Here is a 26,612-nt window from a genome sequence, read left to right as displayed (position 1 = left end):
CTAATGGGACTTTTAATTTGCAAGTAACCTGTGTTGTTTCTGGTGAATTGTACGCCAATGCAAAATCTGCGCGTTTAAGGTCTGTTTTCTTTAAAAATCAGCGATCTCCACTGCCTGAGTGATATCTGATGTAAAGTGGGTCTCAGAATGTACAAGAAGCACTGCATTAAATAACATTTTCCCCCGCTATGTCTTTATAATATGAACATTTATTTTACCTCAGTATTCAATGGATTCTGACGAGAGCGTGCGAGTAAACGGCTTTTTGGCTCGTTTCACGCTTGAGCAACTAAATGAATGCCAAAGTCTGTTTAACTGATTGTATGTGGATTACATTACAACATCGATGCTGTAAAAGGAACCGTATAAAATATCAGGTCACCGGAAGTTTATCAGTATGGGAAACACAAGGTATATACCCTATAGTGCCCTCACAGCTGCTGCGGTCGTCAGGGGGCGGGGAATGGCGCCAGTTAAACAACAATAAACATTTGGTATACAGTTAAATGGGAAGTGAATAAACGTAAATTACGGAAGTTTAATTAGAAAAACAAGTGAGTATACCGAGGGTATACACAATTATTGATCCTCAGAAGTGGTAATGCCCAAACAGCTTGTGGAAAAAAATAAGCATATACTGAGTATACGTGCGTATAGCAAGGACTACACCACTGGTTGTGATGCATGTTTAAATTTTTCCCAATTATTTCTGCTTTTGAGTTGCATTATGGGATATTGATCTTATTTCCAACAACTTTTAACACTGAAAAGTTTGAAAAAGTGACTTTTATGAACACTTTAATAGTGTGTTGGTGTTGTATATTACGCCACAAAAACCTTGTATTAAACTGCAGCACGCTTTCTGTTATACAGACTTTTTTCTCTGTGTGTTATTATATTTCTTATACATCATTTCAACTAAATGTCAATAAAAGTCACTTTGTTAAAGTGTAGAGTAGAATTTTCACCATCAAAAGTCGACAGAGCAGAGATCAACATCCCATAATGCAATTCACCACCGCAAATAAACACTTGTGAATCACATAATACAGAACTATTCATTAACAGATATTACAGAGCTTTTAGAAAATAAAACACTATGAACAGCACAGCGCATGTGTTTTCAGCTTCATATGAATGTCTTGTGCATTTCGAATGTTTTGTAGAGATGAACACTTTGGTTTATGCGTGTGAATAAATGTGAATTGGATGAAAAACTGGATACTTGTGTAGCAGGTCCATATTTTAATATATATACTTAAAATGTATTTCTCCAAGACTCTTCTTTTTACAATCATATACATATATTTTATATTTCAAACATCATAGCACAGTTACACCAATTATACAGTCTAGTATTTAATATCACAGTAAAAACACACTGAGATCTTCATCATAACTAAATCCAGAAGTAGATCTTTTCTGAAATAAGGCCATATTTAAACCACTGAGTCCACGTCAGAGTCTGTTTTTAATGTAAGCTGAAATAAGATGGCACGAGTACTTTTATCAGTTAAACCTCTTTCCCTGCACAGAGACTCATCATCAACATCTCGAACTCATTCTGCATTCGTGTACAATTACAGAAACACTGTGATTTCAATGTTCAGGGATAGTTCACCCAAAAATGAAATTTACCTCATCATTTACTCTCCGTCATCTGGCTTTAAACAGATTTTATCTTCTGTTGAAGTGAAAAGAAGACCTTTTGAAGAATGCATGTTCGCACACATTAACTTCCATAGTGCAGGAGGAAAACACTATGGAGTATGGAGTCAATCTAGGGCCATAAATACTTGCAAAATAAAAGAAGGTTTTGCAAACAAAAAATAAAGTATTGAGCAAAAAAATAAAAAATAAAATAAATGCAAATTAAAAAAAATTTAAAAAATCGCTAAGCGAAAATTCATTTTTGGAAATAAAAATTAATTTTGCAAACAAAAATAAAGAACTGCAAAGAGAAAAGTAAGTTTTGAGAAATAAAAATGACATTCGCAAACAAAAAAGAACTGCAAATAAAAATCAATCCGCGCAAAAAAACTACAATATTTACAATTAAAAACAAACAAACATATATATTTTTAGGGGTTTTTCACCTTTATTATGATAGGAGAGTAGAGATTTAAGACAGGAAAGCATTGGGAGAAGAGAGAGGGTAAAGATTGGCAAAGGACCTTGAGCTGGGAATTGAACTCGGGTCGCCATGAGCACGTTGGTGCTATATGTCAGTGTACAGTACCACTAGGCTATTGGCGCTGACATAAACATATATTTTCAAAATAAGAGGGTGGAGTCAAGGGAACTTGGGCCTTTACGGCAGGCCCGGACCTACTGAGCTATAAGATCATCTCGGTGATACTGTGTCTCCAGGTGATGACGTCGCTTAAATGGAGGCAGGTCCGAGCCTGCCATAAACGCCCAAGTTCCCTTGACCCCGCCCCCTTGTCAAATCAGGGCCACAAAGATGAAACGCGCAAAAATGTGAAGTGCAAAGTGAACACAGCATCGCAAACTCACGGTTGACTAAAAAGCAAAGCAAAATGAGCATTGCAATTGACTGTAAGGGTTTTGTAAATGCTGTGCTATTATAATGTTTTGCAAATATATACAGTATAGCCTTTTTTTTATTGCTAATTTTCTACTTTTTTTGCACTGCTTTGACTTTTTTTGTTAGCAAAATTAATTTTTATTTCTCTAAAAATGATTTTCCCTTTGCGAATTTTGGAGATGTGCATTTATTTATTTGTTTTTGCTGAACACTTTATTTTTTGTTTGCAAATCTTTCTTTTATTTTGCAAGTATATATGGCCCTAGATTGACTCTATAATGGAGGTCAATATCTTCTTTTCGATGTAGGAAAGACTCTTATACAAGTGAAAGGTAAAAGTAAGTAAAATATGACAGAACTAGAAGATTTTGGGAGAACTATCCCTTTAAGGCTGAGCACATTTTTCAGATGTTCTCCCAAATTAAACACAGAAATCAGTGATGCAGTATTTGTCATTTAAAGTCAGACAGATGAGGGGAAAATCAGGCTTGTGGTGCATCAAATAAATACAACTCAATCTAAATTTCCCACTCCAGTGACAATCAAAAGTGTTGTTTATATGGTCTAAATATCCAAAAACTCTTAAATCAAGAAGCATTTTCTGGATAGGCAAAAATATCTCTTGTTTTCAGAAAGATTGAGTGAAAATTAAGCGAGTTTTTCTTTAAAACATGTACAATAATCTTGTTTTTGCTCTGAAATAACATTATTTGACCCCTTTTTCCCCATTAGCAGATTATTTTTTGCTTATTTAAAGGAAAAACACACTTACTTTAGGCATATTACTTCTGAAAACGAGACAATATTTTGTGCTGGTCTAAAAAACGCTTCTTAATGTAAGAGTTTATCAATATTTGAACCAGAAACAAGACACAAACTTTTTTTTTTGGCAGATTTTGGACACACGGTCACATCACACAGCTTCATCTTTGTGCCACAAGAAAAGAGGCACAAATCCATCACAAACCCTCTCAATAAAAGGGTTCAAGGATGATCAATATAATGTACAAATGCCAGAAATAGTGCACCAACTACATGTGTGATGTTTTAATCAAGGTACCACGATAAAAGATTCAGTAATCTGCCACACTACATAGCTGAATCAGAAGTATTAAAACAATGGACCCTTTTCACATATCCTCAGCAGCAGAAGTCAGCATATTTGGTGATCTCTGAGCTCAGTGTAATGATAATAATAGTAATAATAAAGTAAACACTTCAGGATGGTGTTAGCAAGACTTTCAGAAAAAGGAAAGCAAATAATGTCAGATTTACTGTCCTGCTCCCATAGACGCTGCATTAGATGCCCCTCACACAAGCGCTCATTCATTTTTAGTATTTTGATGCACAGATGATATAATACACACATAAATGCCTGTAAATGTTCTGATGTTTTATTAAAATCTAAATATTTTAGAGGATTTCAGATGCTGATGAGTGTTAGACGCGTCATAACCGCCTTGTGAAAAGGGTCCATCGCAAAAACGAGTGCAGAATACGGTCAATGCTGAGATGTAACTTGCGTCCAGCTGGTGCATCCAAACCCAGGAGGAGGGTCTGCCTCCAGTACCGTTAACCTGACAGCTTCTTCAGCCTCTACACGCAGACACAGCAGACTGGAGGCTGGCTTTGGTCTGTGCTGCTACAGGTACATGCCGTTGATGAGGTAATCGGACTCTTCCGTGGTCAGAGGCAGAGCTTTCTTCAGTCTGCGGCGCACGAGGAAGAGCCGGCAGCCCACCATCAGCAGGAGCAGAGCGCTGATGAGCAGACCGAAGGCCAGCGGCAGGATCGCACCTACACACACACACAAATAAACAAACAGACAAACATGTACACACCAATACAGACACACCGCAGAGAGAGAGAGTCACACACATGGCTTGACACTATTAGATTATGTCAGACACATAGACAACAAAGGGTTGTCAAAGTTGTGTTGGGAGCTGGGTCTGTTCTACGCAAGCTATGATGACTTTCACCTTGATATTTTAGCGCAGATGTATACCTGACCGCATTGCACTGTAGGGGGCGAGAACGAGTCTTCAAACCTGTGTGTGTTCCTACTGTGAAATGACCACATCAAACCTGACGTGCTAACATGGATGCCGTTCACTAGAGTGAATCTGATTAATGTTAGCTCCACATCTAACCATCAGGCACCTGAAGAGTTCATGCGTTCCAGTAAAACATATACAGATCAAATGGAGCGGCTGCTTTAAAAGTAAACCGGTGAGCCGTCTGACTAAACAGTGCCCTTCTGAATCAAATCAGCAGCAGGATGCCCTTCTGGATCTTTTCTTACTTCGAAGACACGACTGACTACGCTTACATGGACATCAGTAATCTAGTTATTCGCCTTAATAGACAATAATATAATGAAGGTGTTTACGTGAAGTGCTGTAATGTAAGAGTTTGCTGTAATTTTGGGTGACTTTAACTGCAGTTCGGCAGTTTCACCTTCACTCATGAACATTTCATTCATGCCCCCGTGACAAACTGAGGTATTAGACGCGAATAAGGAGTAAGGACTGGTGAGAGTGTTATGGAATTTAATAATGCACGCCAAATGGAAAGAAAAAAACGTACGCATTTCGCCATGTGTGTGTGTGTGTGTGTGTGTGCGGTCCTTTACTGACAGTGGATCTTGTGGGAAAATATGGCGAAAGGCCTACATGACGGTAATAGTTTGATGGCGGTGTTTACTTCAGTAATGCCTCTAATATCTGCATCCTCCACATGTCTTAATTCCATTTCTGCTCAGTTCAGTTCTGACTTTAGTCAGATAAAGGTTATCAAAAATCTCTTTTAGGAGCTTATGTAGGCCTACAGTTCAACATTCATGTTTAACTGAATAAACAGTTAGTAAACACAAGCACATCTTATTAAACATAATTTATTTTCATCACCAATTATCACAGTAGATCAGTTTCTCAAGCAGTTTTTATGATGCATTTTGGAAACAGGAGATAAACCCCTGGTTTAATGCGCCACCTGGCTTGAGAAACCCAATCTCAAAGACTTACTTTAGTCATTATTTGGGTAGCACACATATTCTGAATGCATTCTGCTGAATTCAAATGAGTCATTTTAATCTAGATTAATTCCAAGAATATAGTGAGATTAATCTAGATTTAAAAAATGTATCTATGCCCACCTATAAATGTGCTGTTTAAATAGTTCAGGAATCAGTTCATGAGCAGCTTTAGCTGTGTGAGTGTTTGCAATCACTGCTGACTAGGAGCAGGTGTGCGTGTGTGTTGCATGACCGGACAATGTAGTCCATGGCGGATTTGTAGTTCGTGTGAATGTGAGTGTTTTCCAGCGATCTATGGTGCTTAGATCGCGACAATAACATCGCTTTAATAGGAGATTAGCTCTCCATTTATCTATAGTTAACTAGTTTTAGATTTTTTTAAATGTCTATTGTTTATTTAAGATCATTTTTGTTGAATAAAAAGCACATGAGTGCAGCTATATTTAGCTTGTTTTGACACATTATTTAAAATCCCTGAAAAGGAAATAATTAGTTTGGCGTGGCTAGAGAATAATTTGGTAAATCCTTAGTGCTGAGTCCTGAAAAGTCATGTGAAATAACATTAATTCCAACACGACATGAAACCACAGCCCATTTGCTCATGTTCATTGAGCAAGCTCATTTACAACACACAATAAGTGAAATGAACATAACACAACATCTAAATCAACTATTTTTAGCATGTCAAAGTCAATTTAATGCATATAAAATATATTGTCCCAACAACAAAAGGGTGGCTAGTGAAAATGCAGAGTGGCTAGTAACATTGGAAAACTACTAGCCACAGTGGCTGGCGATCAAAAAAGTTAATGTAAAGCCCTGCTGGCATGTACGATTTTTCCATTTGGGCTGAATGTCTAGTATGTAGGTGAAAAAGCCTGATTTGATGTCAGATTATAGAGAATAACAAGTAACAGTAACTCAAATAACCACTCGACACAACTGAGAGCTGCAGAAGAGCATCCATTACACAGCAACCTTGAGGAGGATGAGCTGAAGGAGGACAAGAAAAGGAGAAGAAGAAAGAGGAGTAGGGGGTGATGAGGAGGAGAAGAAGAACAACAAGGAGAATAATAATAAATGAAGGAGAAGATGAAAGAGGAGAAGAGGAGAAGAAGATCCACCTCATCTTTAACTGCAGAGGTGAAGGTGTTTTCTGTGAACTCCAGCAGTGTCTCTGCATGTCTATAACACACACACACACACACACACCTGATTCAGGAGGCGGGTGTCCCTCCAGTATCCGCTGTGTTTTCCTTAGTGCCAGTGAATTCTGCGAGTCTAAGGGAGGATTTGGCAGTTTTTCCTGAAGGACAGAGGCCACAGGAGCTGCATATAGGAAAGAGAGAGGCCACATTGGCTTTTACACAATATTTTCTCTTAATGAACAGACAAGTTCATTTAACCCATTGATACATGAGGAGCATTATATTGGGACCAGGCCACTGAAGGTCATTTACTAGCAAAATTATGTGGTTGTAAAGTCAAATTTAAGCATTTTCCAGGATCATTTTCAAACTTTTCCAGCACTTTGTGGCAAATTGTGTTTACGTACATACCGTATACACACTTCATCACCTTGTTTCAGGTGTTATCAGTTATAGTGTAGTATTTTGAGGAACGTTTTGATGGTGTTTGCCCCAAGCCCAACACTGAATTACTGTCATTTACTCTCTAAAATTTAATTTCAAGAGTTCACACTCAGCTGATGATTGATTATAAAGTCCCAGGAGAGAGCCCTGAGCTCATAACATCCTCGAGCCTTGGGCTCCCTCCCCTTTACAAGGCGAGAGTGGAGTTTGAGCTTAGGTAGATCTGGAGAACTCCCCTGCTGTAGTAGCTAATGAACAGATAGTGATTGCTCTTAAGAGATAACTACTTACTAGGAGCATGTCTATGGAACCGGGGGAAACCCACGTGAGCACAGGGAGAACGTGCAAACTTCGCACAGAAACGTCAGCTGGCTTGGTAAGGACTAGAACCAGTGACGTTCTTGCTGTGAGGCAACAGTGCTAACCACTGGGCCACCGTGCCACCCATCTAGGAAAGGAGGAGGAGTAGGGGTGGAAGGGGGATTCTTCAAAACAAAGATGGCTGTGATATGGAACTGAGGGTATTTATTGGCTTAGGAATCGTCTGATTGGTGAATCATGAATTGAATAATGCAGGACCGGCTGCAAGCAATCATAAACACGTGATCCTCTCGACATTAGTTTATAAATATACTTCACTTAATAACGTCTTGAATTGATCATCTTTACTCTTAAATACATATATATGAAGCAGTAATCTAGGTGTAATAAAAATATTTTAATAGTTAATTATCATTACCAGTTTAGGAGGAGGAATTATTAGGAAAGCAGCACAATTACATTTTCAAGCCCTTACAATGTAGATTGTGTCACAGCAGCCTAAAGCTGCGGTCACACTGGGCTTTTCCTCCCATAGACTTCCATTCATACGCACGCGTCAGACCGGAAACGCAAGGTCATGCGTCAAGTTTCGCATGTTGCTGCGGCGCAAAGTTCAAGCTTGATGAACTCTGACCTGCGAAATCGCATCACTTGACTGCGTGAGACCAATCGAGGATCAAAACAGGACCTCTCTGGACAGAAATTTAAAACATGGAGCAATCGCACAACACAAGCACACACAAAGCCCAGTGTGACCGCAGCTTAACACTGATGAAGTTCTAGTGAACTAAAGCTGCTTCAGTTCAGTTGTTGTGTTGAAAATAAAGTGATACTAATTAATTTAATGAATGTGATCAGCTAAATCATTGGTGGTGAAGTCAAGCACTCCAAAATATAAGCACCTTTCAAACCTTAATAACACTAGATTACACTCAAGCAATTTTAAGGTTATAATACAGTATAACTCATCTTAATATGAGAAGTGATATGGTCGAACATACTTGTGTATGGTTTGAAGCTGAATAACGGAGTTGTCGTCGTCTGATGATTTGCTACTGCTGAAAGACAGAAAACAGAAGCCTTTTCAGAGTCACAGCGATCTCACTTTAAAAACATGTTGTTTTGTTGGTCCCTTTAACACATTTGTTGATTTGTACACAAATGTACATGCCAACTAATTCTCTGAGTATTACGGGCAGTTCATGCAAGACTAAAGCTCTATCTCAATGAGCAAGGAATCCTAAAATCTCCAAAGCTGCTTGCTATACTCTCAATGAAATCACATATTTTAAATCAGCAACACAATCTGAAGTGACCTCTCCCAGTACTTTCACTGCATAAGCTCTAATACCTTTAAAACATGTATTTTCCAGTTTGCTCCAGCTATTGTGCCTGTGCGATGATGCAGTTATAAACACTGAAGATCAAAGACAAAACCTGAGACAAGACTGGAGAACGACACCATATATGATGGATGTGCTGTGATGTTTTTCTCCTGTCAACATCCACTCAGGCGCACAATACTCACTAAATGACAGAACTCTCTATTATAAACAAACAAATCAGACCCCTCCCCCACTCAACCACGTGGCTATAAAGACCCTACTGAAAAAAACAGCTTAAACCAGCCTAGGCTGGTTGGCTGGTTTTAGCTGGTTGACCAGCCTGGTTTTAGAGGGGTTTTGGCCATTTACAGGCTGGTTTCCAGCCATTTCCAGCCTGGTCTTAGCTGGTCAGGTGATGACCACCTAAAACCAGCTTGACCAGCCTAGCCAGGCTGGGAGCCCAGCCAAAACCAGCTATGTCCAGCTTATACCAGGCTGGTCAAGGTGGTTTTAGTTGGATTTAGCTGGTCATTTTCCAGCCTGACTAGCTAAGACCAGGCTGGAAATGGCTGAAAACCAGCCTGGAAATGACCAAAACCCCTCTAAAACCAGGCTGGTCAACCAGCTAAAACCAGCCAACCAGCCTAGGCTGGTTTAAGCTGGATTTTTCAGCGTGGGACTGATGATTGGCTACTTCCAGCAAAAGGCGGGACTTTCTTTGCTGCAGCATTGCACTTTTCCCCATTCGTAGTAATGCCAGAGAACCGCCTTTGTATATCTATAGTCTTTGGTATCAGTAGACTGCAAGGTTAGGTTTAGGCTAAGGGTCAGTGTAAGTTGACATGCACTTAAGAGGTTTCTTGTTTTTAATTAAATGTCTGTTGGTGGAGCAGAATCAGCAGATAGTTACTGATACTCTAATGAGAATTTTTAGCATGTAGTAGCTTTCTGTCAAAACATTTAATTCATTTTTATTTCTATAGCTTTTAACATTAGCTGTGTTTACATCCACCATTTTGGATATGCGCAAAAAAAAATCAGTTGATGGAAACGCCAAGATGTGCATAAGTTTTGAAAATGCGCATAAAAAGCGTATGCGCATAACGGAGTAGGACAAACATTTTATTCGTTAAGACAAAATCCAGAACAAATTCCAGTATGTGCATTAAAAAGGTCATGTGACTTTGTTATAAGAGATAAGAGATCATGTGATGATAATAATGTGTGCGAATGGACAAACCAGCAGGCTGAGCACACTGTTCAACATCTAAAATGTTGTTTTGGTCATTCTAAAACACCTGAACCGTTTCAGTATTAGTGTTGTTATATTATTAATCACCTCCAGGACTGTCAAGATCGTCTGTGTTTCACGCTTTCAAACGCCACCCCGTGTTCATTGTGTACTAACATTGTCTTCAGAGGCGCAAGTCCTTTATTAAATGAAGATTCACACAGCTTCTCCTACCACAGCAAATCCTGTGTTTACTGTTGATATTTGGCGCCAGTTAATCAGGAAGTGACGATTTTGTTCTCTTTCACTCATTGGATGGAAACGCTGCTTTTTCCGCACATCTTTTATGCCATATTCCTGTTTTGCACATAAATTTAATTCACATCTTTGGATGGAAACATAGCTAGTGTAGATGGTGTCAAAACGTTCTGGTAAAGTAAAGCTGCTTCATTTCAGCTGTCCCAGTTGAAGTTCAGTTCAGAGGTACCACATGGCTCAGTTCTTGGTCCCTTACTTTAAAATATAGTCATACCAATTAATTTACTAAATGTAATCAGCTAAATCAAAGATGGTGAAGACTTACTTGGTTTCTGGATGCACTCATTCACACAATCAGACTTTTGCAGGAAGTTGTTGTGGTTTCCTTTGCAGCCGCCATACTGGAAGTGCTGGCAGATTCCCGTTTCAGAGTCATAATACCAGCGAGGGAAAACGCCTTTACACGGGCCGACCACTGGAGGCGCTGTACAGGGATCTGACGCACACAAACACAGAGAGAAAGAGAGTAAAGTCTAGGAGCCCTGCGATGCGGCCCACCCGGTGCAATGCAGCGCAAGGCGCGACGCAATTGTTGTTTGGTTGTTTCAGCTCGGCGCAAGAGTCGTTTTGACGTTTTGCAGCACGCTGTTTAAATAGCAAATGCATTTGCCCTCATATGTGCACCCATACGCGTTCTGGTCTAAAAAAGGAGGCGTGTTGAGGCGCATTGCTGGCGCGTTGCTATTTTGAGGAACTTAAATATACGCTTCAATAGATCAGATCAAATTAGGTCTATAGTCCAGCGCAGAGCGTGTTAGTTGTGTGTCTCGCTTACACACTGCTTAATACACACAGGATGTACAGCAATATGCAAATATCTTTACAAATGAAGGAGAATTAAAGATTAAAATATTACTAAATTATTATTTTCTAGCCTACATAAATATAAACACCACTGCCTCCATGCCTTCTGCATCTCAGAGGGGCTTTTTCAGTTTATTCATAACAATTTGCTTTGGTATAATGTTATTATTATTAGCAGTATTATTTATTATCTGCATATTTATATTTGTTTTATTAAAAACAAGCTTAGATTTGCCCACCTGTGGGGTTTTGGACCATATGGGGCACAGCATGAGTAGTAGGATATAACTCTCTCTCTCTTTATATATATATATATATATATATATATATATATATATATATATATATATATACACAGTTAGGTCCATAAATATTTGGACATCGACACAATTCTAAAATCTTTGGCTCTATACACCAACACAATGGATTTTAAAAATGAAACGAACGAGATGTGCTTTAGCTGTAGACTGTCTGCTTTAATTTAATTTTCAAATCAGGTGAACGCTGTAGAAAATACAACAGTTTGCATATGTGCCTCCCACTGGTGAAGGGTCCAAAAGTAAATGGACAGAATAATAATCATAAATCAAACTTTCACTTTTTAATTCTTGGTTGCAAATCCTTTGCAGTCAATTACAGTCTGAAGTCTGGAACGCATTGACATCACCAGACGCTGGGTTTCATTCCTGCTGAGGCTCTGCCAGGCCTCCACAGCAACTGTCTTCAGTTCCTGCTTGTTCTTGGGGCATTTTCCCTTCAGTTTTGTCTTCAGCAAGTGAAATGCTTCCTCAATTGGATTCAGATCAGGTGATTGACTTGGCCATTGCAACACATTTCACTTCTTTCCTTTTAAAACCTCTTTGGTTGCTTCTGAAGTATGCTATGTGTCATTCTCCATCAGCACTGTAAAGCACTGTCTAATGAGTTCTGAAGCATTTGGCTTAATATGAGCAGACCGTTTATCTGCTCATTGTAATTAGGATAATGAGGGAATAACACACACTGGGCCCTGAAGCAGCTTAGAAGCCAATTGTCCAATTACTTTTGGACCCTTAACAAGTGGGAGGCACAAATGCAAACTGCTGTAATTCCTACAGCGTTCACCTGATTTGGATGTAAATACCCTCCAGTTAAAGCTGACAGTCTGCAGTTAAAGCACATCTTGGTTTCATTTCAAATGGATTGTGTTGGTGTATAGAGCCAAAAATATTATAATTGTGTTGACTAACTGTATATTACTATGTATGTGCGTGTGTATGTGTATTATATAATTGTCTTTCAGTTTTATTAATTGTTTATGTAATCTGCAATGCTCTTTTATACTGCAAATAAAGCTGTTTCTTTAATTTAATTAAATTGAAGAGAGAGACACAGACAGACAGAGAGAGGGAGAGAGAGAGAGAGAGAGAGAGGCTTTTGTGCTTCACACGGTATCAGATATCTAGAAATAGAGAGGCTTTGTTAATAAAGGCTGCTGGAGAAGAATGAAAGGGAAACTGCTGAGGAGTTGTGGAGCGGATGTGAACTCTGAAGGTTTTTGAGCAGTTCTGCCTTCACTAGCGTTACTAATATATATGATGGACCATTGTTGCATAGTGCTCACGAGGTGCAACAGTAAAAGCAAAGCAGCAATCTAAATAAGCATTGTTATTTAACAGCAACCTTTGATAATGCCAGCATTGAATACTTTCTGATTGTTAACAATCAACTCGCTCATTCATTCATTCATTTTCTTTTCAGCTTAGTCCCTTTATTAATCTGGGGTCACCACAGCGGAATGAACCGCCAACTTATCCAGCATATGTTTTACACAGCGGATGCCCTTCCAGATGCAACCCATCACTGGGAAACACCCATACACACTCATTCAAAATTCACCTACACCACATGCTTTTGGACTTGTGGGGGAAACCGGAGCACCCGGAGGAAACCCACGCCAACACAAAACATGCAAACTCCACACAGAAACGCCAATTGACCCAGCCGAGGCTCGAACTAGTGACCTTTTTGCTGTGAGGCTGTGTGTTACTCACTGCACCACTGTGACGCCCTTAACACACAACTCTTCTAATTTCAACACACAAACACAACTGAGTTATTTAATTTGAACATAATTAATATCAACAACACCCATACAACATTTTTTGAGGGCAGAAACCTATAAGTGAAATTAATCAAATGGCTAGTCTGTTAAAACTTGACTGGATTAGTCTAAGAATCACACAATAACTCTGTGTCTGTCTCTTTAATTCATTTATTCATGTTTAGATCTTGGGACAAGTCAAAATTAAGCTTGACTTGAGAGTTTCCTCATTTTTTCCACGTCTGTTTCAGTTTTTGCCACTTATCTGTTTGCTGGAGGAGTGATCCAACTGACTGGCCCGATATGACATACTTTAATATTAAAGAGCCCATATTATAGATGAAATAGGGTCATATTTAGGTTGTAAGGGTCTCCAACAACAGTCTAATATGCATGCAAGGTCAAACAACACTTTGATGGTCTTATAATATGCATTTATTTTTACCTAGTTATCCCAGCGACTCCCATATGAATCGTTCAGCGATTCATTTGTACCCAAACTCGTCCTCAGCGCGAAGCTAATCTGCGCTGATTGGACCAATGACAGGCTGCTGCGATTGGTCGACGACACTGACAGGCTTCAGCGTGAGACAGAGTGAAATGCCCAGCAGATTATCAACAATATAAAAGTAGTCACAGTGTACACACGCTTCATAGTGGATTTTGGCTGCCAGTGGGTGAATGTAAATACAGACGATGGACTAGAAAATACTGACGACTAACTATTTTATCAAGCAAAAAGTCCAAGAACTGGCTAGGATATGTCCTAGCAGTCTACTTGCTCTTTTTACACACACGCACACACAGGGCCGGCGCGTCCAGAATAGAGACGGCGCGGCGGCGACACCTCCCTCCCCCTCCGCGTCCTCAGTTACATCCGCGATTTCAACCGCGACACCCCCCCCCCCGGTCCTCATTTTACAAACGGGTCCCTTTGATCACCCTTTGCCTAGAGCTTTACCCTATTCAGAGACACACACACACACACACACACACACATCAACCTCCTAAGAGGAGACACTCACACAAACGACCGTCCTCAGAGGAGCCACACACACACACATTACACACACACACACATAGCTGACTATCCATAAACAAAGCGGCACGCGTCGCGTTTTCAACGTGGCTTTACACGCGATATGAGAATATAAAGAGTTAACCTGATACAGCACACACGGTTACAAGTAACAAAACACAACTAAATGCATAATTTGCAAGCTAGAGTAAACGAGGCAACAATTTTAATCGCACGTACTTACACTGGTGAAATGGGGGAAGAAACTGATTCATGATCCACTGATCCTTGTTCTGACAGTCTTTACTGATCCTTCCTTTAACAAACTGATGAAGTCTTCTTTGTAAGCAGGTAGTTTCCAGAGGCTCTCGATCTGCTCAAGGCTAGGCTATATGCTAAGGTTTCATCTTTGGGTGAACTGACAATAATCTCCATCTGCACAGCGTGACTTCATTCTACCAGTGTCTGTGTGTGTCTCTGTGTGTGTGTGTGTGTGTGTGACTTTTTTCTGTTAGTGGGCGGGGCCGCAGGTTTCAAATCTCCCGGGTTTGCGCGTGCAACTACTTGTGTTTCGTAGCTGCGTCATCGCGAAACACCTAATGACTCGTTATCAAGACGACTCGTTTGAAGCACTATGAGTCGACTCTTTTATAGATGAATCAATAGTTTTAAACACTGTAAACTTACAGATTTAAGCCTTAGCTGGATATTTCACTTCACTTAGAGCTGTGTGACACACTACATGGAAGGGCATTTTCAAAAAGCCATAATATGGGCTCTTTAATATTGTTCTTTTAACAACAACAAAAATGATGTGACCAGCCCTTAGCTATGTTAGCCATTGTACAGCCACTGTATAAAGCTTTCTAACTATTCTTCATCTTGTCAAAATGATACAGCCTAGCTTAAGGAAGTATAAAAGTGACATTTGGATATTTGACTATCCAGTGACAAATTGATGATGATGATGATGATGATTATTATTATTATTATTATTATTATTAAGTAGGTTATTGTCTATTTAATTCTTTTGAAAAGTCAACGTTTACAGTTTGACATGTAAACCACTGCAGAAATGTTCTAATCAACAGGCCCATGTCAATAGAGTACAGATACTTAATAAATAACCCACTATAAATTAAAAGCATTAACGTATGCTGTGTAAGCTTTGGAGACGTAACGTAAATTTCGCTTTTAAGTAATTGGTCACCTATAGCTTTCGTCATGAGCCACGGCTGTGTTCAAAATGGCAATGTTTTCAAAGTGCACTGCGAAGGGAGCGCAACTGTAAACATGAAGATCGCTAAAACACTTTGAAAGCAAATTACACCTAAGAGAGATGACTTTAATGCTTTTCTTTAATCATTCCATGTTTAAATGTTAGAATGTTCTAAATGAATAGGGCATAGGGGGGATAACTGGGAATAGAACACAGCCAGGAACTCTGTTTCTAACTACAGCTCCAGAGGTGTAGCTGCAAGCGTACAAGTTTGGGACGCAGTTTGCGAATGTTCGCTGGAACGACGGATTTGGGAAACACCAAACCAACGAACTCTGTTTGTAACGACAGAACTTGCGACTTTAGTTGGCTAATTATGGTTTTCGGAAACGCACCCCTGACTGTCGGACTGACAAACCAGGCCCGGACTGGCTAATCGGGAGGACCGGGAGAATTCCCTGTGGGCCAGTCCGTTTTTTGGCCTGCTCACACTCTCAGCAGTCGCACTTTTTTCATTTATTTATTTATTTGACCATAGCCTCACTCTTTTTATTCATTATTTTGCCGCAGCTCAGCTTGTTTTATTTATTTTCTCGCAGCCCCGTGAGCTAAATGCAGCCTGCAGGTTAACGATGATGTAACTATCATTCGACACCAAACAGCGGCACCTTAGTGAATATAAGAATTCGAATAATTAATACTAATGAATATTACACCTGCTCAATGAAAATCACATTAATAACTCTGACATAATTTGATCAGAAATCTAAAAAGGGGACAAAAAGATTAAGACATCAATAGAAAGTAACACTGTGGTTAAAAGAGTCTCGCAGATGGCAGTGCAATACTCTTTCTACCACACGCACGTGCACAACAGTGCCATTGTGGTCCAGTGGTCAGCATGTTCAAACCTCACCTGAGTGATTTATTTTTTGTTTTTTTCTTCACTTTCAGTGTTAAGACATATATTACTGTTTGGGTTATTTGTGTACGTGTACATATTTTATTATTTGTGTGTCCACCATTACAAAGTACTGAAAGAATGTTGCACAGAATATATATTCAGATATTGCAGTAAAGGACATTGTGATGTTTTAAAGAATAGTGTTGGAGATTTAGCTACCCTTTATGTCCTCATATTTATGAAAAACATGTGAAGTTCTAAAAAGGCGTGATCGTGTCATTAGAAACAGTATTGGAAATGACCTTATTTTAATATAGTCAGTCCTGAACTGAGGTGGAGCTGGTCTACAGCTTAAAACTGCAGGGCTGAAAAGGAGTCCCACCCCGGCCCTGGACAAAGCCCAACGTCCAACCTTCAGCTCGGTGTGTCCCGGCTACTACGCATACACATTATGCGAGATAAAGTGAGAGTCAATAATGCTACGTTCATTTTGACTGTCCCGCAATTTTTACTTCAAATATGAGTGTGTGCATCTGTGAGTGATTCTTATGTCTTACCTTGGTTACTGAAGCCGTAATGTTGGCGTGGTTCAGGTTTGGAGATATCCGTGTGCTGCTTCTCTGTGGGTGTCTGTACTGCAGCTTCAGTCTGTAGATCTGGTCCATGTTTTGAGGAACTGGACTTACGACCACTATCAACTACACAAAAAAACAAACATTTTTATCCATCTTCAAATATTTTTTTTGTGTGTGACGTTTCAGCTCAAAATAGCACACAAATAATGCTTTCTAACTCTCTGAAACGGACCCTTTTAGGCTTTGATCCTAATTGTGCTGTTTTGGTGACTGTCACTTTAAATTCAAATGAGATTGAGCTCTTTTCAGAAGAGGGCGGAGCTACAAACACCTGTGTGTCAGCATAGTGGCAGATTTGAAAACAAGACTGACATCCTATGCTAATGAGGGAGAGATGGGCACTAGTGGGCGGGGCTTTCCCCCTCTGATGACACGTACAAAGAGAGAATGTCAATCAAAGTGTTTCTGCAGACTGATTTTATCATGTCTGATTAAAACAAACAGAATTTTGACCATTAGAAGCTGCTTATATTCACACACTGCTGACACACAACTGTGTTTAAACACCTTATAAAAGTGATTTTTGCATAAGCACAGTTCTGTTCACGTCTGTATGATATAGCAGAAGATATTCAGCTGTTTTGAGATGATTGCAGTTGAATGGTTTGGTGGTCCAGACTGACCCAGTTGAGGCTCGAACCAGCGACCTTTATGCTGTGAGGCGAACGTGCTACCCACTACGCCACCACGCACCGCTTACTTTCCAATTATTCTATAAAAAAGGCCAACTAATGAAACTGTCCAGGACAAGGTTACTAGCAATTCTGTTCACGTCTGTACGATACAGCAGAAGATATGAAGCTGTTTTGAGATGATTGCAGTAGAATGGTTTGGTGGTCCAGACTTACAGTTCTGGCAGAAGTCCTCATCTGAGCGGTCAGGGCAGTGCTGCTTTCCATCGCAGGCGTAACCAATGTCTATACAGCAGCCATCATCACACATGAACTGATAGCGAGAACAGTGACCTGTGCAAACTTCAGAGAAACACACACGTCTGTGTCACGTCCACTCAGATACAGGCTACAATTCACTTACCCCCACAGGGGAATTACAAATATGCTAAATTACTCATCAGAATGGGAAATATGAATACAAATACACAGATAAAGTCAGAATTATTCACCCCCCTTTGAATTATTTTTCTTTATTTAAATATTTCCTAAATGATGTTTAACAGAGCAAGGAAATGTTCACAGTATGCCTGATACAGACAATTTAGCTTACCCAATTCACCTGTACCACATGTCTTTGGAGAAAACCCGAAGGAAACCCACACCAACACAGGGAGAACATGCAAACTCCACACAGAAACGCCAACTGCCCCAGCCGAGGCTCGAACCAGCGACCTTCATGCTATGAGGCGAACATGCTACCCACTACGCCACCGTGCACCCCTTACTTTCCAATTATTCTATAAAAAAGGCCAACTAATGAAACAAAATTGAAGGTTACTAGCAATTCTGTTCACGTCTGTGCGATATAGCAGAAGCAATCATCCATGCACACATGCAACTGAAAGATTTTAAACTGGGATCAGTTCTGACCCTGTGCGTTTGGGGCCGGGGCGAGCACGCTGACAGACACGTTGTCTGAGCTCTTCTGGCCTGCCGTGTCGATGACCGTGATCTCGAAGGTGTAAACTCCTTCTCTGAGTCCACTGAGCTTCAACAGGCCCGGGTGAGTTACCTGCACACAACAGACAACAACCAACACTGCATACTGCAATCAACACTGCATACTGCCTCTGTAAATGCTTGAGCGCAGCAAATAAACACTATTCATACTTAGATTTTTGTCTTGTTTCAAGACCAAACATCTAAAAATTCTCAAATCAAGAAGCATTTTCTAGACAAGCAAACTGTATTGTCTTGTTTTAAGAAAAAATATAGCAAAAGTAAGTGAGTTTTTACTTAAAATTGAGCTAAATAATCCACCAATGGAGTATGCAAAGTAATCTTATGTCATAAAGATTATTTTGGAAACAAAATCTCTACAGCGCCAGTCAGATCACATGAATTTGTTATGATTTCGGCAGGATTTCTTTGACGTAGGGTATCGTAGGGATTCGTAAACGGCAAATGGGCGTGGTGACAATCGTTTCTTCTTGTGTAATGTGGCTTAGTTAACGACAACCGGATACCATGCCAGCGACGCCACACGGCTTTATCGCAGAAAGTCTAGCATGTTTAATTTTCTTAGCGTTCTCCACGATGAGTTCCATCATGTGGGTGGCACTGAGCAAAAGGAGCACATCATTTCTGGGTTATATCAGCAGGTGCTGTCGTTAATACGCTGGTCAGGTAATCAAAAAATAGGCTGAATATTCACTTATGGGTGGGTCTCGGGTGGATAAGATCAATCTTTGTTTATGCAAACTTTAAATACCTTTTCTCAAAATATTAAGGTGTTTTAATCAATTTTATCTGACAGACTGGCGCAAATATGCATCTTCATTCTCACAACCAGTTTCTGAGTTCTCTCAGCCTTCCAACAGAGTTTGTTCTTCCGAGGTCATCTGGGAACATGCGGATACATTTCCTGCTTATTCAGATTTGCCATTAATAGTGAAAACAGTTTAATATAGGCTTCTCTGAAACTGAATATTTCTCTTTAACTTTATTTAGGCTAGGTTATTATTTTATTTAACACATTAGCACAGTCTCACAGCAACTCGTGTTTTGGCTCTGAAGCATATAGTGGACTGGTTTTAAAGCGCTTCACCTCAATAGTTATTTGTTATTCTTGTTTATCTAGTAGATAACTGACCGGCAAAAGATACATTAAAATTAAGATACCGAATGAAATTCATTTCATATTATTAAAAAGATTTGTAAAAAGATTTATTGAATGCTTCACTGTAATTGTTGTATCATAAACCTCAGTTATACATTTGCTCATTTTTTAATATGTCATTATTTTAAAGATTAAGCACCTGATTTTCCCTCAGTGCTGGTGTGCTTTCACTTTCTCAGTGTCACTCACGCCAAGTTCAGGTGAAGAAGTGTTTAATAAGCAACCCATGACAGGAAAATATACATTTAGATTTCAAAGAAAATATCTTAATATTAAAAAGGAAGTCTATCCATGATCCCATCCATGTCATAACGAATGCCCTTAAATAATGTAGTCATTAGTTGTCTGCAAGCAACAGTGTTTATTGAGATTAAAATAAGTTGAAAAAATGAAAAATTGAGATAAGAAATATTGTTATAGCAACAACAATAGCAATGTGACTGCTTTGGGAAATAACGCTCGTCGTAGACATCACGGGATGACTGATGGTGAAGGAACATGTAGTCTGGTACATTTGTTACCCACGACAAGTCAAGATTTTGTCGAGACAAAATAATCTGACATAGTGACTTTAGTAACCAACAATAGAATCGTGAGATGTGACCAGGGCTTAAGTAAGAAAAGCACTTGTTGAAATGAGCGTGACCACATCTGCTTAGTTCTGATTTGATGACTGCAATTAAACTGTTGATAGCCCATATCTGGGTTTCTCAATAACAATATATTGCGTCAAGCGTACGCGTATGCTCCAGCACAGCCTGCGCGTGGACGCCCTCACCGACGCTGACACGCTCCTTTCAAAAAAATGTAACTACATATCGCAATGATAAGTAGCGCAAGCTGTGTGATTATTCGACTTGGTAGAGCTGACGAGTGTGGGCGGGACTAAGAGCCACGCGAACCCGTTGGAGCGAGTGTTTACAAGTGTCGAATCCCATGAAGGAGCTCCAGATGGATAGTTTTGTTTTGTGTTTACCTTAGGATTAATGTTGTTGCACGTCCGCTGGTTCCTGCTTCAGAATGAGCAAGTTTAAGCTACTTGTACATTAAGGTAAAATGTACATAAACACCTACTGCCAGCTAGTGTTTCAGAAGTGTTATTGCAGAGCAACACAAACAGCACGCAGACGTATAAGTGCATAATAACGCACAAGGCATGCGCCGTGGGTCACGCTGATCACTCGACGCAGAAGTATAAACCAGGCTTTAAAAGCATTCTGTACATCAGGTTTTGAGCGTTCATTGCAACTTCATGTGTGTTTCCAAAAAGGCACGTAAGATGATCGCGCAAAAACACTTCCTACATGCTACATTCACTGTTTATTTCAAAAGTGCTGAAAGGTAATCTTATATGGAGTTGTATATAAGTCCAATAATCATCATCGCTTGTGGATTAGGAATCAATATGAAGCTCCTACATGCAGACTGGGAAATAACACGTGAGTTGAAGAACATAAGGTTATAAGGTCAATCAGAAATGGATAAATGGATGGATGATAGATGAATAGATGGAGGATGGATGGATGATAAATTAATAGACAGAGGATGGATGGATGATAAATGAATAGATGGAGAATGAATGAATGGATGGATGAATGATAAATGAATGGATGAAAGATGGATGGATGGATGGATGGATAGATGGATGATAAATGAATGGATGAAGGATGGATGGATGGATGGATGGATGGATGGATGATAAATTAATAGATGGAGGATGGATGGATGATAAATGGATGGAGGATGGATGGATGATAAATGAATAGATGGAGGATGGATGGATGATAAATGAATAGATGGAGGATGGATGGATGATAAATAAATAGATGGAGAATGGATGGATGGATGGATGGATGGATGGATGGATGGATGGATGGATGGATGGATGGATGGATGGATGGATGGATGGATGGATGGATGATAAATGAATGGATGAAGGATGGATGGATGGATGATAAATTGATGGATGATGAATGATAAATAAATGGATGGATGGATGGATGGATGGATGATAAATGAATAAATGAAGGATGGATGGAGGCTGGATGGATGATAAATGAATAGACAGAGGAAGGATGGATGATAAATTAATAGATGGAGGATGGATGGATGATACATGGATGGAGGATGGATGGATGATAAATAAATAGATGGAGAATGAATGGATGGATGAATGATAAATGAATGGATGAAGGATGGATGGATGGATGGATGGATGGATGGATGGATGATGAATGATAAATAAACAGATGGATGGAAGGATGAATGGATGGATGATAAATGAAGGATGGATGGATGATAAATGGATTGATGATAGATAAATAAATAGATAGAGGATGGATGGGTAGATGGATTATAAATGAATAGATGGATGGATGGATGGATGGATAGATGGATGATAAATGAATAAATGGAGGATGGATGGATGGATGGATGATAAATTGATGGATGGATGATAAATGGATAGATGAATGGATGATTAAATGAATGAATGAATGGATGCATGGATGGACAGACAGATGAATGGTTGGATGGATGATAAATAGATATTTGGATGAATGGATGGATGGACAGATGAATGGATGGAAAGATGATAAATGGATATAAGAATGGATGGGTGATGGATGGATAATGTTAAATGGATGGATGAATGGATGGATGATGTTTAATTGATCAATGAAATGAAAGATGACTGAATGATTATAGATAGATAAATGATGGATGAATTAATTAATTAATGGATCTTCTCAACCAGAGCAGCATGCAGCAGGTTTACCTTCATTTTAACAGAAGGGTCTCCTCTGACGAGAGCCCACTCATAGCGTGTGATGTGGTGATCATCGGTGCTGTCTCTGCCGTCCAGCACTGCCCAGTCCGTCGGCAGCTGCACCACCAGATCCTGACCAGCGTCACTGCGGGGCGGCTCGTCCAGATCTGGCCAACACACACACTTTAATCGGTGCCCTATTATGGCCCTTTTTACAAGATATAAACTGAGTCTCTGATGTCGCTTCAGCTCAAACTACCACACACCACGCTTACATGGACATCAGTAATGGAATGATTAGCATTAATCTGAATAAGACAATAATAAGACTGAGGTGTTTACATGTTCCTTTCATGATCCAGTCTTACATGTTTTAGCACATAATTCAATTCAGGTCATTGTGTCACCACGCTATCCACATTTCCTCTGGAGTTTCATGCAATTTTGGATGTTTCATTCTTAATTTGCTGACTTTACCTGCAGTTTGGCACTTTCACTTTCATTCAGGAACATTTCATGCATGACCCCCTGACAAATGAGATATAGGATGTGAGGAACTGCTGGAAGGGTGTTGTTTTAATGGAATTTGATACCGCACAGATTTCGTGATGCAGGTGTCTGTGGTCCTTCACTGACTCGGTAGGTGCAGAGAATAGTGTCAAACAGCCGTGTATGTGTGTGTGTGTGTGTGTGTGTGTGTGTGTGTGTGTGTGTGTGGACTATCCTGTCACAAAATGCCTCGAGAATCCTGCACGAGGGTAATAGTTTGACTGCGGTGTTTACATGTCTGTGCTGCCCTTCAATAACGCACTGAAATCAGCATACTCCACATGTCTTCATTTACTTTCAGATCATAATCGAACTAAACAGAATCAGATTCAATTAATCAATCGCTGTTTACATGCTCGACTCTTAACCCAGAGTATTGGTGTCCATGTAAACGTACTCAATGTCAATCAAAGTGTTTCTGCAGACTGTTTTTATCAAGTGTGATGATTCATTCATTCATTCATTTTCATTTCGGCTTAGTCCCTTTATTAATAAGGGGTCGCCACAGTGGAATGAACCGCCAACTTATCCAGCATGTTTTTACGCAGCGGATGCCCTTCCAGCTGCAACCCATCTCTGGGAAACATCCATACACACTCATTCACACTCATACACTACGGACAGTTTATCCTATCCAATTCACCTGTACCACATGTCTTTGGACTGTGGGGGAAACGGAGCACACGTAGGAAACCCTCACGAACGCAGGCAGAACATGCAAATTCCACACAGAAACGCCTACTTACCCAGCCGAGGCTTGACCCAGCGACCTTCTTGCTGTGAGGCGACAGCACTACCTACTGCGCCACCCCCAAGTGTGATTATAACCAATAGAATTAGTTGGTGCCAATAGCCTAGTGGTTAAGTGCGCCGGCATTTAGCACCATGGTGCTCACGGTGACCTGAGTTCAATTCCCTGCTCGAGGTCCTTTGCCGACCCTTCCCTTCTCTCTGCTCCCAATAATTTCCTGTCTTTAATCTCCACTTTCCTATCCAAATTAAAGGTGAAAACCTCTTTAACAATAGAATTAATATTTTTTACCATCAGAAGCTGGCTATATTCACACACGGTCACGACGCAGCTGTTGTTAAAAATGATTTTTGCATAACAGGTCCTTTTATAACTAAAGCCTCCCTGTGTTTTGTCTGCAGTAGTGTGCACTTAGCAGATGTCTATGCTTTCAGTGAACTTCAGGAAAACAGGAGGCAAAGTGTTCTGCGTTATCTCTTGATCTGGAATAACTGTTCTTAGAAACTCCACGAAATCAAAAACGCATTTATATTAACTTTAGGGCCAGTTAACTTGAAGAAGTAGTCCACTATTAAGACTTTTGTTTTTACTTCAAGTGAACTCCGCACTAGTTTTCTAGTGTTATCCTGCAGGTGTAGTCTTAGTTGACTAGTAGTGATATTCTGCTATATTCTGTTAGTGTCAGTGTGTGTGCCAGTAGTTTTTATGGAGTAAAAATATATGTGTGTGTGTGTGTGTGTGGGAGGTGTGTTTATTGGAGTGTGTTTTTGTTTGTTTATCTGTGTGTGTGATTGATAGGTGTGTTTTTTGGAGTGTTTGTGTGCGTATGTGTGTGTGTTTGGAAGGGTTGTATGTTAGTGTCAGTGTGTGTGCCAGTAGTTTTTGTGGAGTAAAAATGTGTGTGTGTGTGTGTGTGTGTGTGTGTGTGTGTGTGTTCCACTTTTAATAAAATTTTAGTTAATTTTTGTGGTGTAAAATGTTTTATAGGCTAATTTCTGACAGAAATAGACTTAATAGACTTTCTGCTGTCAGTGGTAATATGTATCCCATCATGTCACCCACCCTGCATCATGGCCTCCTCCTCGCCGAGCGCAGGTGCGTGTCTCCCGGCCGGCCCGTCGGTGGCAGGTGTGCCCGGGGCCCCGGAGCTGTCATTCAGCCGGCTGTAGGTGCTGAATCCCGGCTGGAAGGAGAAAGAGCAGACGTTCCTGCCCCTGTAGGTGCAGTTGAACAAATAGCAGCGCAAACTGTCGTCTGGCTGCTTGAGGTCCTCCTGGATGATGGCGACTGTGCAGTGCGGGAGCGAGCAGCAGGCGCGCGCGCAGTCCCTCCAGCTGAAAACGCGCGGCGGCGCGGACAAGAACGCGGCGCCCTGCTCGATGGACGCGCTGGCGCGGATGATGCGCGACTCCGCCGCCCTGAAGCTTGCGACGCAGCGGTCTCCGTCACCCTCCTGCTCCCGGGAGCCCGGCTCATCTTGCTGCAGCTGTTTGCGGAACTCCTCTAGCAGCTCTTCCACCCCGGAGATCCGGGATTTGAGCTCAGATGTTGGAGAAGAGCGCGCCCCGGCCGAGATGGAGACCCAGAGCAGAGCTGCGCACAGAAGAACATGATGCGCCCGTGGGAACATGATGATGAGGAGGAGAAGGATGAAGATAATTGGGTTAAACACTGATGGAAACAATCACATCACATTCGCGATCAGGAGCGTTACATTAGGATGTAAGAATCGCCGTTTAGCGCATTGTCGAAGAGGATGAAGCTGACGCTGCACCTGTCGAGTCCACCGCCAGAACTGAAGCAGCTGCAGCGACTGATCCAGCGTCAGTCTGCTGTGTTAAATATCTCCTGTAGGGGACACTCTGGGGTCCAGAAAGACCAGAGAGCACAAAGCACAAACCCTACACACATTGTTTTTTTTAAATAAGTTTCTTTTTTGTGTAAATGCACCTTTAACATTCACAATAAAGAATAAAAAATACTTTAACATCAATCAGAAGAGCTATTTTTAGCTAAACATTTCACAACATTTTTCACAAAATGATCCAGAAACACATTCTCCCATCTACAATATAAAACATTATTTTTCTCCAATTTTCACACTTCATAATCACTGAAAAGTTCATTTAATTTACTTCATTTTAAAACAGAAATAGATTTATGCAGAAGTATTGAAATGAGATGCTCAATGTTTGATTAGCTTTACAATAGTAAAATGTCTGCATGAACACTTTGCATATGCAGGACTTTTGCAGCTCACGTGCGTATAGTGGAAAACAAATGGCAAAAGGTGGAGATATCAATAATAAAAGTGTATTTATCAGAAAATGTTCACCAAATGCTTATTAAAAATGCCTTAATGTTTAGTTTACAATACCTACAGTTTATGTTTTACCAGTTGTTTTGTATTATAGATATTAATAATTAATCTCGATGAGTTTCTTTAAACATTTGCTTTTAAATGATGATTCATGTTTTAATATGGAAACTATTCATAAATCACTTTGCCTTTACGGTCATATTTATTTTCAGAGATATTGTAATAAAGAAGGAGCTGTCCAACACTTATGTACCTTTTTTATGAAAACAATTGTGTATTTCGATTGTACCATTAAAGGTACAGAACAGTATCATAAGACGTCTTTTCTGTCCCATATAAGGTACAAAACCGTTCCTTAAGGAGCATTATTTGTTTCACCATGTACCTTTTTTTCTGA

General features: G+C 40.1%; 1 protein-coding gene across 1 annotated transcript; it reads right to left on the bottom strand.

Moving 5' to 3' along the window:
• Nucleotides 1–1,959: 1,959 nt before the first annotated feature.
• lrp11 (low density lipoprotein receptor-related protein 11) lies at nucleotides 1,960–25,677 on the bottom strand. Its single transcript, XM_056445611.1, has 9 exons — nucleotides 24,958–25,677; nucleotides 22,605–22,762; nucleotides 18,580–18,721; nucleotides 17,884–18,009; nucleotides 16,958–17,098; nucleotides 10,638–10,808; nucleotides 8,500–8,556; nucleotides 6,798–6,914; nucleotides 1,960–4,345 (listed from the first exon to the last, which is right to left on the bottom strand). The coding sequence occupies exons 1-9, from the start codon at nucleotides 25,523–25,525 to the stop codon at nucleotides 4,191–4,193; spliced, it is 1,635 nt and encodes a 544-aa protein (XP_056301586.1). The 5' UTR covers nucleotides 25,526–25,677; the 3' UTR covers nucleotides 1,960–4,190.
• Between the last annotated feature and the right edge of the window lie 935 nt (nucleotides 25,678–26,612).

This window comes from Danio aesculapii, chromosome 20 (assembly GCF_903798145.1).
Source record: "Danio aesculapii chromosome 20, fDanAes4.1, whole genome shotgun sequence".
In the NCBI taxonomy this organism is placed as follows: domain Eukaryota; kingdom Metazoa; phylum Chordata; class Actinopteri; order Cypriniformes; family Danionidae; genus Danio; species Danio aesculapii.
Note: the sequence above shows the minus strand (reverse complement) of the source record. Positions and strands in the feature narration are given on the sequence as shown.

Excerpts from the sequence above, each read along its gene's own strand:
- lrp11 (XM_056445611.1), bottom strand. The coding sequence starts at position 25,525 with ATGTTCCCACGGGCGCATCATGTTCTTCTGTGCGCAGCTCTGCTCTGG. Across the intron at positions 17,099-17,883 it reads TGAGGACTTCTGCCAGAACT|TTGATAGTGGTCGTAAGTCC; the intron begins GTAAGTCTGGAC and ends TTTTTTGTGTAG. Across the intron at positions 10,809-16,957 it reads TTACGGCTTCAGTAACCAAG|ATCCCTGTACAGCGCCTCCA; the intron begins GTAAGACATAAG and ends TGTGTGCGTCAG.